A 20,900-nucleotide genomic window follows, 5' to 3' on the forward strand; every position below is an offset into this window, starting at 1 on the left:
TCTGGATTTCAGGAAGAGCTTTCAGAGGATGCCAGAGTTAAGTCTTAAGGAACTATGGGGCTTCCCTGGTGGCGCAGTGGTTAAGAATCCGCCTGCCAATGCAGGGGACACGGGTTCAAGCCCTGGTCTGGGAAGATCCCACATGCTGTGGAGCAACTAAGTCCATGCGCCACAACTACTGAGCCTGTGCTCTAGAGCCCGTGAGCCACATCTACTGAGCCCACGCGCCACAACTACTGAAGCCCACAAGCCTAGAGCCCATGCTCTGCAACAAGAGAAGCCACCGCAACGAGAAGCCCGCGCACCGCAACGAAGAGTAGCCCCCTCTCGCGGCATCTAGAGGAAGCCTGTGAGCAGCAACAAAGACCCAACACAGCCAAAAATAAATAAAAATAAATAAAAAAAAAAAAGTGTTAAGGAACTAGCAGGAGTTTCCTTGATGAAGTGGAGGGAGGGGAAGGGCATATCCAGGCATATATCCAGAGTATGTGAGCGAGACAGGAGCTAGAAAGACAGGCAAGAGCCAGAACATAATAGGCCTGTACACCAAGCTAAGGAGTTTGGATTTTATTATGGAGAGAATGGGCAAACACTGGAGGACTTTCAGAAGATCAACACAGACAGATGTTTTGTTGTTGTTAGGCTCACCCAAGGGTGGACTGCAGATGACTGGAAGGAAGCCAGGGCGTGAATGCAGACAAACTAGTTAGGAAGCTATTGCCATAATCTTGGCGAAAAATGACAACATAAACTATGTCAGAAGCAGAGAGCATGGAGAGCAGAGACCTATTTGAGCAATATTCTATAAATAGACATGACAGGATTGACTACTGAACACATGGGGGTGCAATCCAGAGTTTCAGATTCCTCCCAGCTTCCTCCTTCTAGCTTAGGCAATTATTTGGCTAATGGTACCAAAGAGCGTGTCAGGGCACAAAGAAAAAGCACATTGATTTTGTTTTCTTTAAGGGAGGCCGGGGAATCTGAGACCCGTGGGGCATCCAAGTGGAGACGTGTATTAATCAATTAGCTAACTAGACCCTGCGCTTTTTAGGTTCAAGATATTTATTTACAAGACTACTCCATAAGCGTGTGTACCTGGCACTCTCATTTCGAAAGAAACAAGGCATACTGATTTGAAAAATGCCATTTTTCATGATAAAAAAAAAACCACACCGAAAATGTAGGGGTTTAGAGTTAATAACAAAACGTCATGCTACTAGCTGCCGAACTGAGACGGCAGATCAATGTATTTTCTCTAGTAAGTTAAATGCAGGTTTCGAGTGGTTTCCTCCCCACACCACAGGAAAATAGCGGTGTACCTGGTATTTAGATCCAGGAATTCCTTTTAGCAGGTTGGAAGAGCAAGAGCTGAGAAATGCGCCCCCCTGTGGCAGTGGAATGAGGGGGCTCTAGCAACCTTTTTACCACCAAACAAAGCCCTGTAAAGAAATGCAATTTGCGGGGACAAGAAGGCCACAACGCCGGTACTGCTACACCGCGAAACCAAAAGAACCCTTCCAGGGGCCGGGAACCCTTACCTGTCACGTCGGCCGAAGGATAATTTCACTTTCGACTCAACAAAATACGACCCCAGATTTGACAGCTTGCACTACGTCCGGCGACAATTAAACACCCTGCAAGCCAAAATGCGTACACTATCCGGATCCTCTCCAGCTGGCAGGGCAGGGCTCGGACCACGTGGGTGGTTGGGACCAGCCCGAGCGACCAGCGCAGAGCTGGGGTAGGAGGAGTGTCCTTGCGGAGGGAGGCGGGGCCTGAGCAGTGGGCGGGGCTTGGGCGGACCCAGGCTACCGGCCTCCTCTCGCCTGCTTTCCCCCTTGCCTTCGCCCTTCGAGCAGCCACGTAATGCCACGTCCCCGCGCATGCGCATTTCGACAGGTGGTGGAGGCTGTTTCCGGGCTTAGGGGGCTGGAGCTGCAGCCGAGTAAGAGGCGGTGTTGGCGGCGGCCAGAGAACGCTGAGTGCGGGCTTGGGGGGCCAGGCCCTGCGGAGGACAGGGGAAGTTATCTTTTCTTTCCCGACGGGGCCGGTGGAGCCGGTGGCTGAGCGGCAAGATGAATTTCCTCCGCGGGGTTATGGGGGGTCAGAGTGCCGGACCCCAGCACACAGAAGCTGAGACGGTGAGAGGAGCGGCGGGTCCGGGACTTGGGAAGGGTCCGGGCAGGAACTGGGACGGAGGACTCGGGGGCCCGGAGGTCACCTCCCGCGCGTCACCATGGGCCGGGAGTCCAAATGCCTCCTCCCCCTTTGCCCCCGTGCCTTCCTTCCTCTCCTGAAACCCCCGAGTTATTTCCTCACGCCCCCAGCGAAACCCCCAGCGCGGCGGCTCGGCCCTGCTGACAACAGCTCCGCAGGCCGCTTGGTGGTGGTCCGCGGGTGGTGCCGCCCGGGAAGTCATCGATCCGGGGCAGCGGTGGCCCGACCTGTCTCCCACGCCCCTCGGGGCCGCGGGCCTGTCCCTCCCGTTTCGCCAGTGTCTACACTGGCGGTGAGGAAAGTCCAGCTCCCTCCCTCGCGGTCTGGAATGGGGCTTTGGGGAAGACAGCAAGAAGGTTTAAAACCCAGCTGTTGACCAGAGCAGTTGGCTAAGAATAATACGATAGTTTGGGCACGAAGCTGCCTGCCCTTGTCCCTTCAATTGGAGACAGGTCGTTCTGCCAGGTGTTATTAGTTCGGACCCCGTTTTTCAGTCTTACCCAGATATTTGGGAAATACTCCCTCGGACGTTGTAGGGATCTTTCGCGCTCAAACTGCTTTGGAAACACATTTCCCTTCCATTCACCCCATTCAGAAGTCTAAACTCGTGGTAACAGGATTTGCAGCGTCACTTTAAAAAAATTGTTAGCTACTACAAACAGTATTTGATAAGTTGGTTCTATTTTAGGTTTAGGATAAACTTTCTTCGAAGTTTGGTTGTCTATTAGAAATGAGTGTATATGACATTTTTTTAAACTAAGCTTTTAATTTGAGAGTAATTTTAGATCTACAAGAAAGTGACAAACTACGACCTTTTGGGGGGGCTGCGTTGGGTCTTCGTTGCTGCGCGCGGGCTTTCTCTAGCTGCAGCGAGCGGGGTCTACTCTTTGTTGCGGTGCACGGGCTTCTCATTGCGGTGGCTTCTCGTTGCAGAGCACGGGCTGTAGGTGCGCGGGCTTCAGTAGTTGTGGGACACGGCCTCAGTAGTTGTGGTGCGTGGGCTCTAGAGCGCAGGCACGGTAGTTGTGGTGCAAGGGCTTAGCTGCTCTGCGGCATGTGGGATCTCCCCGGACCAGGGCTCGAACCCGGTCCCCTGCATTGGCAGGAGGATTCTTAACCACTGCGCCACCAGGGAAGTCCAAAGTATGACATTTTAAAGGTAAACTTTGGGTAGTATTTGTAGACATTACTGGGTTGTCTGTGAACATAGATCCCATGTTGTGTGTTACTGGGATCCTGAAGGGTAAATAATAGCTTTCATTTGTCAAGCTCTTACCTTGTGCTGGGTACTGTGCTCTTTATAGTTCACATTCTCCTTAGATCCCTAACCACCCTGAAAGATAAGTGATAGTATCCTCACTTTACAAATGAAGAAATGAGGCTTAGAGAGGTGAAGTAACTTGACCTAGGTCACACTGCTAGTAATGGATCAGGGATTCAACCAAAGTTTGCCTTACATCAAAGCTTAGGCTTTATTGCTGCTGCCCTGTATTTTAATACTTATCTGGGAATTTTGGAAATTTATATAATTATTTGAACTAACCTCACAAAATCTGAGTTAGAACTGTTTAAAGCAGAAGCTGAAGGCTGGTGAATCTATCTTCCTTCATTTGAAAATCAGGGGATTTCACATGCAGACACACAAACCGATATTTGGCTTCTCTTGTCCATTCCCATCGGGGCTTCAAGGCAGCTGAGTTGCGCTCTTAGAAGACCACGCTCTCTCCAGGTTACCATAGTCACAGCCCACCCCTTCAGCTTTTGTTTGTGTATATTATCTGTCTGATATTTTTCTTTGAGGCACCAAGTTTTATAGTGTGGTTTATTAGAGCTTGCTTTGGAGTTAGACCTTGATTTGAATCCTTGCCTTCCACCCCTAATTGGATTGAACAGGCAAGAGAGGCTAAAACCTTATGAGTAAAATGAGGAAAATGCCTACTCTGATGGGTGTAGTGAAGATTAAGTGAAATAAGGAATAGAAAGAGCCTAAGACTTAGTATGTGCTTAATAAAGGCTAATTTTTATTACATGTGTTTAGGGAAAGAATACTCTTTTTGTTATAGTTAGTCTTGGCACAATGACTTCTGTAGAAAAGGTGATGTTCATTTAACTGGGTATAGGATTTTAAAGCTGAAAGCCCCTTTGCACATCATCCAGGTGGAACCCCCTTATTTTACAAGTTAGGAAACTGAGGCACAGAGCACTAAAGCAATTTGCGCAGTATTGCAGAGCTGAGACTAGAACACTTTGATCTTGCCATAGTGAATGGAACAACATAGCTTTTATATCATGATTTCAAAGTGAAACTTGAGTATCAGATGTGTATCTTGTATATATAAACTGAAAGGAAAGTTGGGGGGATCCTTGTTCTTGCCTAACTTTGAACGTGTATACTCAAAATTGGAGAACTAATATGTCTTCTGATGAGAATTAATAGTTTATTATGAGTTACAGTATGAATAAAATTTATTTCACCATCTCATTCCATCAGGAAGAATAATTGGTATAAGGGGTCATGGGTCACTAATTTAGAAGTATTTATAGAGCATCAATAGAGTGTGTTGGTACAATATTAGATCTTTTAATTGGTGATTTGAAGTGACCTGGATATTCCAGTTGCCAGAGCTTAGAATATCTAACTTCTGCATTATCAGCTAGTATTTTGTAGGTTTGTCCATTCCTGCAAAATTAAATTATTTTCATTGTGGTTTTCCATCTTTTTTGCTATTCTCATCTCTTTCCAGTGGAAAGCCTCTTTTCATTGTCTAAATTCTACTTCTCCTTTAAATCCATCATCGATCCCTTCCCTGATTTGCACCCCTTACTTCTTTCCCCACCAAACTGCATAGAATCTTTCCCCTCTGAGCAATCTTCACAATTTAAGTAGATTGTGCATTTCTTAGGCTCTTTACCATTTTCTACCCTTTAAATCTGTGCCATCTCTTCTGGACTCTTAAGCATCTTTTGGGCAGTGTTCATATATATTTTATTTTATTTTTAATTAATATTTGCGTTGGGTCTTCGTTGCTGCGTACGGGCTTTCTCTAGTTGTGGTGAGCAGGCGTTACTCTTCGTTGTGGTGCGCGGGCTTCTCATTGCAGTGGCTCCTCTTGTTGTGGAGCACGGGCTCTAGGCCCATGGGCTTCAGTAGCTGTGGCACGCGGGCTCAGTAGTTGTGGCACACGGACTTAGTTGCTCCGCGGCATGTGGGATCTTCCCGGACCAGGGCTCGAACCCGTGTCCCCTGCACTGGCAGGCGAATTCTTAACCACTGTGCCACCAGAGAAGTCCCCGTAGATATTTTAATCTTTGTTTTTCCGTAGTAATACTAAATAAATATTTGTTAAATGAATTAATTATGGTGTGATGAAAGAAATCACAGATCTGTAATCATAGCAGCTTACCAATTACTAGGTGCTGAAACAATACTTTTTAAAGACTGTAGGAATCAAAGTTCTGGAATGATTGAAATTCATTACGTCGAACTTTTTACTTAAAGATTTTTCAGGTTTGCTGTGCTTTGACTGCTTTCCTGCTTTTTCTTAACTAAAGTGCCTTCTAACTGTGTGAGCTGTGTTATTGCTTGCATAGTGCCTAGCTTTTCATACTTAGTTAAGAGTAACTTTGGACTGGTATTAAGATGTTCTTTAGAAACAAAATAGTAAATATTTGTGTTTGTATCATATGATAGTCAATAATTCTATAAAGTTTGGAATATTTTAAGTCTAGAATTTCATTCACATTAAACCTTTCCTGTTTTAGAGTCAAATACTTTTTTTTTTTTTTTTTTTGCGGTATGCGGGCCTCTCACTATTGTGGCCTCTCCCGTTGCGGAGCACAGGCTCCAGACTCGCAGGCTCAGCGGCCATGGCTCACGGGCCCAGCCGCTCCGTGGCATGCGGGACCTTCCCGGACCGGGGCACGAACCCGTGTCCTCTGCATTGGCAGGCGGACTCTCAACCACTGCGCCACCAGGGAAGCCCTCAAATACTTTTTAATTTGATTTCTCTTTTTTACTTTAGTAGAGAAAGGCACTGATTTCTGATGATTGAAGCCTCCTTAGCCTTGGCATCCTTTGCTAGGTCCAAATAAACACTAATTATAGTAAAAATCCTACTCATTCTTTTGAGTGCTCAGACGTGCTTAATTTAATTTCCCATCTACCTTCCAACTAATATCTTTTTTTAAAAGCGAGTTTCTTGGCAGATTCCAAGAAAAGTGTTAACTACATTTGGTGATAAATCGTGGAGAGGGGGGGTTCTCTTCTCAAATTGTGTCCCAAGGCATGAAAGTTGCAAAAGTCCAGAAAAGATATGCAGAATTACTCTACTGTTAAGGCATCTCTTTTTCGATCAGACTTTGGTCAGCTGGCTTAAAAAGCAAAAGAGCTAACAATATGGACACAGCTGTAGTTTCTTTTAATAAAAATTGTTATTAAGGAATGTGCACTTAAGTTTAGACATAGTTTTGGTTTAGTCAAGCACATTAGATACCACGTTACTATAAATGTGTAGCCTGAAACTCCTGTATCTGGATTCCTGTTTCATATTCTACATTAATAACCAGGTCAGTATAGTAACTGGTATGTGTTTTCCCTCTTAGCTCTCTTATAATAACAGTGTCAGAGAAAGCCTTAATAATGATTTGTGCTTTGATCACTTCTATACCCAATCAAAGATGTCTCTTATATTCTTTTTAAGTAGTGTCTATTGAAAACTACATGGCTTTTTTTTTTTTTTGATAAATTTATTTATTTTTGGCTGGGTTGAGCCTTCGTTGCTGCGTGTGGACTTTCTCTAGCTGCAATGAGCGGGGGCTATTCTTCATTGCGCTGTGCGGGCTTCTCTTTGTGGTGGCTTCTCTTGTCGCAGAGCACGGGCTCTAGGCGTGCGAGCTCAGTAGTTGTGGCTCCCGGGCTCTAGGCGCACGGGCTCAGTAGTTGTGGCTCACGGTCTCTAGAGCGCAGGCTCAGTAGTTGTGGCGCACAGGCCTAGTTGCTCCGTGGCATGTGGGATCTTCCTGGACCAGGGCTGGAACCCGTGTCCCCTGCATTGGCAGGTGGATTCTTAACCACTGCGCCACCAGGGAAGTCCCTACATGGCTCTTTTGAAGGTTTATTATGTATAGATTATTTGTATCATTTAAAATTTGCATACCAAACCATGTCCCAAAGAAAGTGAGTAGATGTACTTGAAAGGGTTCTGTTACTAAAGAAGTGTGTACTGAGTGATGGTCAAAAACAAAACAAAAAACCTGATACTTATACAAGGTTTATTAAACAGGCACTGTGTTATGTTTTCAAATATTTTCAAGATGGAGATATAAAGTAAGTTGTGTTTGCCCAATCTAATTGATGATATACATTTTTTCCTCCAGGAAACCTTGTAGGTCTAGTGTTCTGAGGAACACATGTTGGTTACTATTGTCCTAAGTGATATATTTTATTAAAGGAATGCTGCATTTTAGAAGTTCTTCATTATCATCAGTTTTATGGAGTTCATGAAGTGTTGCCCATTTGGCTGCCTAAAAGACAAAGTAATTCCTGATGCTTTATGGTTTGAGAAGTAATTGTAATCACTTCTGAATTATCTTTTAGGAGAGAATGTAAGAATTTCTTATATAAATTTGTTTCTCTTTTTATACATTTATCTCTTATTATTTATACTGTTCTGTCTGATTTTTGTGTTGTAGATATCATAGAAAAGACATGCTTATATTTTTATACCTCAAGCAGAAATGCCATAAACATTCTTTGTATAAAAAGTTAGTCACCTTTAATTTGAAAACTTTGGTAGTGTTAGACTTTGAGATGCTAGCATTTGTTATTTGGTAGAGAAGTTTCATTATGATGCCTTGCTTAAAAGGGTGTGCTTTTGGAAAACATAGTTCATTTCTGAGAGAAAGCATGGAGAATAAATGCAGTATATTATGTCAGCTGACTTATTGGTAATTGTAATGGAAATAGATTGTGTTAGGTTTATGGATTTATCTGCAGAGAGACTGTGTTTGACTGTAATGTTCCTACTTTTTTTTTTTTTTTTTAGATTGTAATAATTTAGGTCATCTGAAGATAAGTCTGGCTTTTGCTTTTCTTTCTTTTTGGAAAATCTTCTCAGTAGTAGAGTTTGAGTTAAACCAAATTTCTAGCTCTTTTTTGTATTTGAAAACAGTAATTTTTTTATTCCATTAAAACAATATAAATGAATTGACTGTTGATTAGCATGAATTATTTTAGTCCTATAGTCATGGTTGGGGAAGTTCTCTCCAAAAAAGTTATAACTATGTTTTAAGCTCCATGAAGGCAAAGTTATATCAAATAAGTTGGTATTAGGTGCTTGATAAATATTTGTTGAATAAATGATTGAATGGTTGAATTCAATTTTTTTAAATTGACATTCCTTTCATTTTTGCATGTCAGTTAAATAGTTACTGAATAGTAAAAAAATATGGATTTCTATTAGGAATTGTGAGAAAATATTGCAAACTACTATGTCAGTGTCTTTTAAATGTGGCTCACCAACCTAGTTTTATGCCATCTTCTTTTTTACCCCTTTTACTTGTCAGAGGTTTTTTAGTTTCACATTCCTCATCTCAGGTTTTTCTTTCCTAGTCACTCCTATTCCCATTGCTTCTTTTTTGGCCTCTTTTGTGTATTACTGAATAAAAATAAATGACACTATTAGTAAGCAAAACAAACAAACATTAAATTTGGATTATAAGGTTATAATTCTGATTATGCCCAATTTATCAATTATTAATGGAATTTTTTGTTCTTTTCATATTTTTCTTATTAAGTGGAATTGTGAACCTCACATGGCAATTACTGAAAACAAGAGTCCTGAAACATAGTCACCTGCATGAGGTTATACATATTAGTTTACTAATTAGCTTTTTATTTTATTACACAAAATGGCAAACAATACTAGTAAGGTTTAAGTCTTCTTTGACTACCATCTCCAATTTCAGTTCTCTTTCCTGAAATAACCACTATTCTTAGTTTGGTATAAATCTTTCCAGACCTTTATGAATAATCATACAGTATAGAATTATATATTTGTATGAGCATATTTATCTTTTTCACAAATGATACACTGTTTATAGTGTTTTACAGCTTATCTTTTTCATTGATTGATATGTCTTAGAGATCTTTGCATGTTAAAACATACAGCTACTTTATTAGAAATTATTTAAAGTATCAGATTTTTAGTTGCTTTTCTTAATTACACTATATCCTCTTCTAATAGACTATAAAAGCATCTTGATAACAGGATCCATATCTAATTCATCATTGTATTTATCTCTAATTAACTCTAATACCTAGTTAGCATAGTATGAATTAGTTGAAATACTGCTGTCTCTTAAGTTTTTCCTTCTTATCACCCCTTTCTGATCCTTTTAAATAAGATTAACTCTGGGTTAAATTTTACTCATACATATTTTTTCTCTTTAGAACTTTTTTATTAATATGTAATATTCTGTTGTTTAATGCAAGAATCACAAACTCAAATCCCAACAGTGTCAGTTGGGTAACATCATTGTTCAGTGAAGCAGGTCGGGTTAGAGAAGAGAGCAGAGGTCTGGGATGAAACTGGAGCCTGCATGTCCTGCCTTGAGAGTGTAGCTAGTGCTCAGCTTCAGCCAGTTGTTGCAGAGAGCTGATTTAATGGCTTTGAATCCCGTCACACCACATACTAGTTCTGGGAACTTGGACAAGTCACTTACCCACCGTGCCTCTGTTTCCTTATCTCTAAAATGTGGATAGTAATAGTGCCTATCAATAGGATTTTGGTGAAGATTAAATAAATTAAAAAGTATAAAGAATTTTAGAACATAGCTGGCACATAGTAAGTGCTATACATGCCATATTTTAACAGTTCTGTAATGCACTTTAGCATTTAAACATCTCTGAAGTCAGGTTGCATCTTGTAATTATAATTGGCAGTATTTCTTTTTTCTTGGCAATACATTTAAAAAATGGTAGATCTTATAATCATTGGCTTCTCAAATTGTATGAAATACAGTGTTAGCTACCATTAGCTAACAGGCTGATGTTTTTCAAGAAAAGGTAGAGGGCTTCCCTGGTGGCGCAGTCGTTGAGAGTCCGCCTGCCGATGCAGGGGACACGGGTTCGTGCCCTGGTCCGGGAGGATCCCACATGCCGCAGAGCGGCTGGGCCTGTGAGCCATGGCCGCTGAGCCTGCGCGTCCGGAGCCTGTGCTCCGCAACGGGAGAGGCCACAACAGTGAGAGGCCCACGTACAGCAAAAAAAAAAAAAAAAGAGAGAGAGAAAAAGAAAAGGTAGAAATCTGGAGTTTTACATGAAGTCTTTTGATTTTGAAATGTTGGCTTAAAAATTATTTTAAACACTGTATAGGCCAAATAGATTTTTTCAGAGGTTTATAGCAAATAACTACATTATTACTAAGTAGGTAAAATTGAGTATTTTTAACATATTCAAAGTTTTGAGTATTAAGTAGCCTTAGAATTTATCTAGTTTATTCTTCCATCTTGTAGATAACAAAACTGACTTAGAAAGCTTGTATTTAAGATACAGTCAATCCTTGTTATTCACTGATTCTGTATTTGTGAATTCACCTACACGCTAAAATTTGTTTGTAACCCCAAAATTAATACACGCAACACTTTCACACTAATTTGTGGACAGATACAGAGTAGCAAAAAATCAGAGTCACTGATGTGTGCATTCCCAACTGAGGTCAAACAAAAACATAGTCTGCCTTCTTGTTTCAACTCTTATACTGTAAACAAGTGTCCTTTTCACAGTCTGTTTAGTGTCATGTGTTTTGCATTTTAAAAATTTTGCTGTTAAAACTGGCCCCAAATGTAGTGCTGAACTGTTGTCTAGTGTTCCGAAGTATTGCATAAGAAAGCTGTGATGTGCCTTGTGGAGAAAATATGTGTGTTAGGTAAGCTTACTCAGGCATGAGTAATAGCGCTGGTAGCTGTGAGTTCAGTGTTAATGAATCAAGGGTATATATTGAATAAGATGTCTTTAAACAGAAGCACACGTTAAACAAGGTTATGTATTGGATCCATTGATGAAAATGTTACCAGGGACTCACAGGAACCTAGCACTGTATTTCCTTTAGGCACAGCAGTTCAGTGTCTGCTAATTCAGTGTTCATGGTGACTATAGAGCATAACTATTATGAATAACAAGAACCAACAGTGTTCAGATAGTAGATGAACAGTGAGTCAATCAGGCGGTATGTTAGAGCAGGTAATAGAATCAAAGCAAAGTCTAACATATTCTGGAAATTTCTTTAAATGTTTGTGTTATTGAAACAGTAATTGAAAACATGCTTATTATAAATAATTCAAATCAGTATATAGTCTAAAGTTGCCCCTTTCTTCCTCTTTTCACGATCTTATTTCCCATTACCAGGAGTAATCTCTAATGAAGTTTGTTGTACATCCTTCCCGAGTGTTTTCTTTGCATTTACCAATGTTTGTTACACAAATGAGTTTCTTTATGAGTGAAATAGTTATATTCATAGCTATTTGATTTTTTAAAATTTTAACAGTAGGTATTAGAATTTTTCTATTTACTAATCAATGAACATAGTTGTTTTTTTAGAGAGTTTTTAAAAATGTTTGTAAGTTTCTTTGTTTCAAGCAAATCGACAGAAGTATCTTTTCCTGTTGTTACCAGTATTCTATTCTGTAACCTTACATATCCTGACTGTACAGTTGACCTTTGAACAACACCAACGCTCTGCACAGTAGAAAATCCTCCTGTAATTTAATTTATAGTTGACTCTGTGTATCCACGGTTCCTCCATATCCTCATATCCTCGGATTCAACCAACCAAGGATCACATAGTACTGCAGTATTTGCTACTGGAAAAAAAGTATAAGTGGACCTGCGCAGTTCATAACTGTTGCTCAAGGGTCATAACTGTTGTTCAGGGGTCAACTGTATTTATATCTCTGTTGATTCAGGCAGAAAATCTGGGAAGGTTAGTTGTTTGAAGTCTACAGAATGGTCATCTGAAATGTGGCGCCTTGGTAGTATGCTGTGATAATGAGTACTTTGGTAAAAGGCGTAGGGACAAATATTTCTGATTTTTTACTAAAGTAGACTGGATTAATTTTTTCTGTATTACAACTCATTCTTTTGATCAATGATGGCAGCAAAATGTTAACTGAAAAGGAGCAGGATGGCATTGAAATCTGTGGGATTTAAACTTGTACTTCCTTTCTAATGCTCCCGTCATGTAGGTAGGGTGTTGAGGACTAGGGCAAGAGTCTGTGACCTCAAAAAAATAGTAAATTTATAAATTTTGCTTTAAACTACTAAGTGGCCTCCTTGGTCGGATTCTGAGAGAGTGAGTTGCTAGCAACAAAAATCTCTCACCTCAGGATCCCATGTGGGACACTGAATAAACATATCCTTCAACTCTAAAATACTGTCCTTTTTCCTTCTGATGGTAACATCCTCATTCACTCTGCTTCCCTACTTTTCCACTTGCTTCATTTTTGATACCAATTATCCACACATCCGACTATATCCAAATCATTGCATAACTTGGGACCTTCTGACCAGCTATGCTGTCCAAAGTACTACTTTCCACCCAGTCTCTGTCTTATTTCCCTAATCATTTCCCTCAGTGCACTTATTATTTTCTGTATTTATCTTGTTTTTAATTTATTCTGTTGTCTCCTTGCTATTATAATTTCATTTGAGTAGGTACCTTCTGTAGTGATTCACTGCTGTTTCTCCAAAATAGAATTTTGCAGGGCCCAGCAAGATATTAAGCACTTTAATAGTATTTCTCAAACTGACGGTGGTGAAGAACCAGTTGGATTGTTTTTTTTTCCCCCAATTTCCAATTCATCACAGACCAATACTTTTGTAAAATATAATAAAAATGAATTTATAGGAAAATGAAATGATAATACACACACACATATTCATGGACATACAATATACAAGCCCAATTTTTTTTTTTTTATTAAACAACCACAGAGGTATCCAGTTGTTATAGAAGTTTCTAATGCTTAGTCCCAGTTTCTTTCTTTTTTCTTTTCTTTTTTTAAAAAATTATTTATTAATTTATTTTTGGCTGCGTTGGGTCTTTGTTGCTGCAAATGGGCTTTCTCTAGTTGCAACCAGCGGGGGCTACTCTGTTGCCGTGCACGGGCTTCTCATTGCGGTGGCTTCTGTTGTTGTGGAGCATGGGCTCTAGGCATGCGGGCTTCAGTAGTTGTGGCATATGGGCTCAGTAGTTGTGGCTCTTGGGCTCTAGAGCGCGGGCTTAGTTGCTCCATGGCATGTGGGATCTTCTCGGACCAGGGCTCGAACCCGTGTCCCCTGCATTGGCAGGCAGATTCTTAACCATTGTTCCACCAGGGAAGTCCTCTTTTTTCGTTTCTATTGAAGTATAATTGGCTTATAATATTATAATAGTTTCAGGTGTACAACCTAGTGGTTTGGTATTTTTGTACATTACAAAATGATCACCACTGTAAGTCTACTTACTATCTGTCACCATGTAAAGTTATTGCAATATTATTGACTATATTCCCTATGCTGTACATTACATCTGTATGACTTATTTTATAACTGAAAGTTTGTACCTCTTAATCTCCCTCACCTATTTTACTCATCCCTCATCCCCCTGCTTAGTCCAATTTCTGAACTTACCTTGTCACAAACCACTGCTCTCTGGTTGCACTGACCATGGCCCCGATGAGGGTAGCAGCACTCTAACATTTGTTGAATGAATGAATGAATCACCAACTTCAAGATTATGGCATGGAATTCTTCAGACACTATTACTCCTTTGACTTTACCAAAACCAGAATATTCTGAGATATAGAAAAGTGATTGCGGATTCATATCAAACTTCAGCTAGCTTATTCAGTGATGCTTTTTGATTCTCTGATTCTTTTTTTTAAAAGACAAAAGAGACATTTGATTACATGCTTAAGGAAAAGCTGTAGAAGTATATAAAATGAAAAGCGTAAGTGCTCCATAAATGGGTATTTAAGGTCCTTCTGTTTTGTTTCTTTTTCTATTACAGTGCTGCAGTGGTTGTTCTTGTAATTATGACTGTACATGTGCATATATTGCCTTAGGACAAATTTCTAGAAGTTGAATTCCAAACAGCAGCTGTTTCAGACATTTTATTCTTTATTCTCAAGCCTCTTAAATTCATTTCTTTCAAATATTCTTTTGTCTTATCTATCTCTTCAGCCCTTCCCCATTGCCACCACCCTAATGCCCTTTTTTTTTTACCTTATTTCTTGTCTGTTATAATGAGCTGACATATTTTTTCTGTAATCTCTTTCTGCTCTAGTTTCTCCTTATTATCTCAGCCAGATTAATTCTTTAAAAGTGAGTATATTAATTTCTTAAGTACTTATATATAGTGCTGACTTTTTCATAAATACTTGGTAGCTTCTGGAAAGCTTTACTTTCCCAGAGTAAAGCTCCAACTCCCTTAGAACAAGGGACTACCCTGGCTGGGTAGTTAAGTCCAAGGCTTATGAGGGTCCTTACTGGTCTGTAGTGAAAGTGGAAGCTATTCACAGGAACTACATTACAGTGTTCCCCTATTTACAAAAAAGAAAAAAAATCTTGCAGTCCCTGTAGTTTGCAACAGGTGCTCAGGCTCCCATTTCTCTGCTTAAGAGGCAATGTAGGATAGTAGAAAGTGTGTGGGCTTTGAAGTGAGACATCTGTAGCTCAGTTAGAATCTGGACTGTACCACCAAACTGGCAGGGTATTTTGGGGTGCATTGCTTTATCCCTGAACCTTAGTTTCCTCTCCTGTAAAACGCGTTTATTAGTTTAGGTATTGGATCAGCTGCTATAACAGAGGTCTAACCAAGATAAAAGTTTGTGTCTTTGTCCAATAAAAGTCCAATTAGAAGGCAATCCCTAGGATAGGTTAGTTATGTTCCTCAGGGTGGTCCAGGGGCCCAGGTGCTGCTCTTTATCTTGTTCTGCCATCCGCTAGGATGGTGCCCTTGTTTGAATTGTTGAAGGTGCTTCATTACCTGCAGGTTCAAGTTCCAGGCTGAGGGAAGAAGAAAGAGGAATGAAGAACAAATAGCTTCCTTTTAAGGACATGACTTGGAAGGTACAAAGAACTCATTGGCCAGAGTGTAATCACTTTCTATGCCCAGGTGTAAGGAAAGCTCAGAAAGTAGTGTAGGTGGACAACCTTTGTGCCCAGCTAAAGCACAGAGGGTTCTAATAACTAAAAGAATGGTTAATGAAGCACAGTCATACTGCATTGTGTTGGTTTTTTAAGTCAGGAATAAATGGAATAATGGTCTTTGAAATCTTCAGTTTCTGAAGAAAAATTAAGTGTACTTGTGCTACAAAATTTTTTCTTGGTAAATGTCAACTGAAAAATATAGACCTGTGTTTGGCCTGAAACATTGCTGTCTTTGTAAGGTTTGGAACATATGTAATATTTTCCTTTCATTTGGTTTCCATTGTCTGTAAAAGGTTGCAACATAGCACTTTATTATGGAGAGATCACTTATTCAGAAACTTCAACTGTATGGAATATTATCAGAAGGTAATATGGCTTTCGCATAGCAAAAGTAGAAGTTGCGAAGTCCATGTACTCAATCTTGATTTCAAGCCTGAGTAATTTGGGGTTTTAGACATATTACTATCTAGCCTAATTATCAGATTTCTCACTCAGTAGCAGATTAAAATCTGCAAAATTTGAACTGTCTGTTAGAAACGTATATGATGGAAATGACAGCCAAAAGCCTGATAGGATAGAAAATTAATACAAAGGAGACATAGAAGTTTGGTAATAATAAAGTTTGTTAAACATTTATTGAGCATTTATAGGTGCCAGGTACTCTGCAAAAACTTTTTTTTTTTTTTTTTCAGTATGTGGGCCTCTCACTGTTGTGGCCTCTCCCGTTGCGGAGCACAGGCTCCGGACGCGCAGGCCCAACAGCCATAGCTCACGGGCCTAGCCGCTCCGCGGCATGTGGGATCTTCCCAGACGGGGGCACGAACCCGCGTCCCCTGCATTGGCAGGTGGACTCTCAACCACTGCGCCTCCAGGGAAGCCCTACAAAAACTTTTATATTCATTACTTCATTTAACACCTAAGACATCCCTATATCTGATATTGGAGAGGACTTAAGTTTAAATGCTAAGAAAGCTTATAATTATGTTCTTTGTTTAAGAAGACAGGGAAGATTGTAATTAGTTTTAGATTGCTATCAGAAATCACTAAAATGAAAAGACCATTTTGGTGCCTGACAGAAAGTATCTGAAATAGCTTAATTATGGTTCTGGATAAATAAGTTGTTCTTATATTCATTTTTTACTCTTATTGGTTTGCAGTATGGTAATTGCCTTAAGTCACTAGAGAGAAAGTTCCGGTTAAAATCCCCAATCGATTGTGTCAATTATATCTCAATGAAACTGTAAGAAAAAAAAAAGAAAAATAAATAAATAATATAATAAAATCCCCAATCAGGAAGAATATGTACTTGCCACTAAAACCCAAGTTTAATAGATAAAAAGCATGTTTATAGTATTTTTTTTGGCCGCATCACGTGGCTTGCAGGATCTCAGTTCCCTGACCAGGGACTGAACCCAAGCCACGTCAGTGAAAGCCCAGAATCCCAACCACTAGGCCACCAGGGAACTCTCAGCATGTTTATAGTTTTAAAAATAGTCTTGATACATATTTACCCAAACTCAGGAATGAATGGATTTTATTTCTATAATTGTAAATACTACACTTTAAAATAGTGATTAATTTTTAAGCTCCATTTTGCAACCTTCTAAAAAACACTAGTGATTTGCTTACTAATCAGAGTCAATTAAAGCAGAAGCATATAATTTGAAGTCATTAGAAATCTGTTTTTAGCTAACAGTTTAATCTTACATAATCCTTTTTCCCCCCCACATTATTTTAGATTGATCATCATTCCCAGAAATAAGAAGCATTTAAAATTATTGTAGGGAATTCCCTGGTGGTTCTGTGGTTAGGACTCAGCACTTTCACTGCCAAGGGCCCAGGTTCAATCCCTGGTCGGGGATCTAAGATCCCGCAAGCCACATGGTGTGGCCAAAAAAATAATAATAGTAAAATAAAATTAATTTAAAAGGAAAGCTTTCATATTTTAGAAATTTCATTTGGTATATTATTTTAATAGAACAAGTATATATATGTATGTGCATAATATAAAAATTGTTCATAGATATATAAAATTTATAAACTCAAATTAGACCAATTTTCTTATTTGGACTATAAAATGCTATTTTCTACATTAAAATATGTATACACAATTATAAAGTAAGAAACCATTTTCTATGCCTGGCATTCCTTCCTTATGTTGTCTGGTGAACTACTCATCCTTTAATTCTTGATTCAAGAGTGTCATCCTCAATATACCATTCTTAAACAGTATCTGTCTTAGTTTATCTGGGCTGCTGTAACAAAAATACAATAGGTTTGTTGGTTTAAGCAACAAACGCATTTCTCGTAGTTCTGGAGGCTGGGAAGTCCAAAATCAAGGTGCTGGCAGATTCTTTGTCTAGCGAGGGCCTGCTTCCTGGTTCATATACTGCCATCTTCTCCAGTGTCTTCATGTGGCAGAAGGCATGAAGGAGCTCTTTGGGGTCTCTTATATAAGGGCACTAATCCCATTCATGAGGGCTCCACCCTCCCGCCCTAATCACCTTCCAAAGGCCCCTACCTCCTAATACCATCACACTGGGGGTTAGGATTTCAACACATGCATTTTGCAGGGAAGTAAACATAGCAGTTTCACTTTCAGATAGAATTCACTACTTTTTCTTTTGTGCACCTGCTTTATAAGCATATACTTATATAACTTTAATTTGTTAGTGTAGTTTATTTACACAACTGTCTTCCTGTCTAAGCTCTTTGTGCCCAGAGACCATATCTTATTTTGGTTAGCACAAGAACAAATACATACATGCTCAGTGTGTATTTATTGACTGAGTAATGACTGTGCATTCTAGTCTAAAAAAAAATGGACTTTATAGGCAGTAGGGAGCCATTGAGGATATTTTTATTATGTTAGTTTATTTTTATCAGTTAAGAGCAGATTTCATATTATTTTGATCAGCAGAGTAAAGATAGCATCTTTTAAAGATGAGTTCAGTCAGTCATGAAAATATCCTAGAAATTCCAATAAAACATAAACCAGTTCACTTTATTCCATTATTACTCTTTTCTGCTTATAAAGGTAATACTTGTTCATTATCAAAATTCAAACATCAGAAATAATGTAGAAAATGAACATTTCCAGCAACCCACTGAAAGACAGTATGGTACATAGTCTTAATTTTTTCTATACATGTTCACATAGTATTTTTTTTCCTTTGAAAAATTATTTCTATGTTCCTAACTTTCACTCTAGCAGTAGAATCACATTAATAATTCTTTTTTAAATTTTTTATTAGAGTATAGTTGATTTAAAATGTTGCATTAGTTTCTGCTGTACAGCAGAGTTAATCAGTTATACATATACGTATATCCACTCTTTTTAGATTCTTTTCCCATATAGGTCATTACAGAGCATTGAGAAGAGTTCCCTGTGCTATACAGTAGGTCCTTGTTATTTCTTTTATATATAGTAGTGTGTATATGTCAATCCCATTCTCCCAATTTTTCCCTTTCCCTTCTTTCCCGCCCCCTGGTAACCATAAGTTTGTTTTCTACATCTGCGACTTTATTTCTGTTTTGTAAACAAGTCATTTGTATCATTTTTTAAAATTGCACATATAAGCAATATCATATGATATTTGTCTTTCTCTGTCTGACTTACTTCACTCAGTATGACAATCTCTAGGTCCATCCATGTTGCTGCAAATGACATTATTTCATTCTTTTTTATGGCCGAATAATATTCCATTATATATATATATACCACATCTTCTTTATCCATTCCTCTGTTGATGGACATTTAGGTTGCTTCCATGTCTTGGCTATTGTAAATAGTGCTGTAGTGAACACTGGGGTGCATGTATCTTTTCAAATTATGGTTTTCTCTGGATATATGCCCAGGAGTGGGATTGCTGAGTCATATGGTAGCTCTATTTTTAGATGTTTGTTTGTTTGTTTGTTTGTTTTCTGTATGGTGGCCTCTCACTGTTGTGGCCTCTCCCGTTGTGGAGCACAGGCTCCGGACGTGCAGGCTCAGCGGCCATGGCTCACGGGCCCAGCCGCCCCGCGGCATGTGGGATCTTCCCGGACAGGGGCACGAACCCGTGTCCCCTGCATCGGCAGGCAGACTCTCAACCACTGCGCCACCAGGGAAGCCCTATTTTTAGTTTTTTAAGGAACTTCCATACTGTACTCCATAATGGTTGGACCAATTTACATTCCCACCAACAGTGTAGGAGGTTTCCCTTTTCTCCACACTCTCTCCAGCATTTATTGTTTGTAGATTTTTTGATGATGGCCATTCTGACTGGTGTCAGGTGATACCTCATTGTAGTTTTGATTTGCATTTCTCTAGTAATTAGTGATATTCAGCTTTTCATGTGCTTTTTGGGCATCTCGATGTCTTCTTTGGAGAAACGTCTGTTTAGATCTTCTGCCTATTTTGTGATTTGGGATTGTTTTGTTTTGTTTGCCATTAAGCTGTATGAGCTGTTTGTATATTTTAAAGATTAATTTCTTGTCAGTTCCTCTGTTTGTAAATATTTTCTTCCATTCTGTAGGTTGTCTTTTCATTCTGTTTATGGTTTCCTTTGCTGTGCAGAAGCATTTAAGTTTAATTAGTTTATTTTCATATTTTCATTGTTTATTTTTATTTTCATTGCTCTAGGAGGTGGATCAAAAAAGATCTTGCTGCAATTTATGTCAGACAGTGTCTGCCTATGTTTTCCTCTAAGAATTTTATAGTATTCACATAGTTTATTAATGGTATAGTTTTAAACCAAAATGAGCTCATGCTAAATATACTATTAACTGTTTTCTTTTTTCACTTAATGTATCTTGGACATCCTTTCATGTCAGTGCATATGGATCTGCTTTACTCATTTGATTAATTGCATGTGTACTATATGTTAGTTAACTGTTTTCTGATTGGTGGATGAACGTTTAGATTCCATCCGCCCTTTCTTTTTTTCCCCAATAAACACCATAAATTTATTGCTCACAGTTCTGGAGTCTGGAAGTCTGAGATCAGGGTGCCAGCATGGTTTGGTAAGGGACCTCATCAGTGTTACAGACTTCTTATTTATTATATCCTTATGTGATGGAAGCTAGATTTATTTTTTAGCTGTTAAAAATATTGCTACAAAGAACATTCTAGTATCTAACATTGTGTATTTGTGGGCATTTTGTTTTCCTTGTTTTTGCCTGCATTGGGTCTTCGTTCCTACGTGCAGACTTTCTCTAGTTGCAGCAAGTGGGGGCCACTCTTCGTTGCGGTGCGCGGACTTCTCATTGCAGTGGCTTCTCTTGTTGCAGGACATAGGCTCTAGGTGCACAGGCTTCAGTAGTTGTGGTGCATGGGCTCAGTAGTTGTGGCTCACGGGCTTAGTTGTTCTGGGCATGTGGGAATCTTCATGGACCAGGGCTTGAACCGTGTCCCCTGCATTGGCAGGCAGATTCTTAACCGCTGCACCACCAGGGAAGCCCCCTGTGGGCATGTTTTTAAAGGATAAGTTCCTAGAAATAAGAATGCCTG

At 39.5% G+C, this 20,900-nt stretch overlaps 1 protein-coding gene across 4 annotated transcripts in view; it reads left to right on the forward strand.

Moving 5' to 3' along the window:
• The first annotated feature begins 1,918 nt into the window (after window positions 1–1,918).
• Window positions 1,919–20,900, forward strand: part of USO1 (USO1 vesicle transport factor) — a 92,109-nt gene continuing 73,127 nt past the window's right edge. For 3 of the 4 annotated variants that reach the window (XM_089912057.1, XM_089912058.1, XM_089912060.1), the window contains exon 1: window positions 1,919–2,144. In XM_089912057.1, the coding sequence (XP_089768183.1) occupies window positions 2,079–2,144 (66 nt within the window). In that variant the 5' untranslated portion in view covers window positions 1,919–2,078. Of the gene's footprint in view, window positions 2,145–5,997; window positions 15,329–20,900 lie in introns of those variants that run through there. The other variant, XM_089912059.1, reaches the window with a different exon arrangement.

Source organism: Delphinapterus leucas, chromosome 5, assembly GCF_059928025.1.
Source record: "Delphinapterus leucas isolate spDelLeu-1000000601 "Yukka" chromosome 5, BTC_Dleu_Yukka2, whole genome shotgun sequence".
NCBI classification, from domain to species: Eukaryota; Metazoa; Chordata; class Mammalia; order Artiodactyla; family Monodontidae; genus Delphinapterus; species Delphinapterus leucas.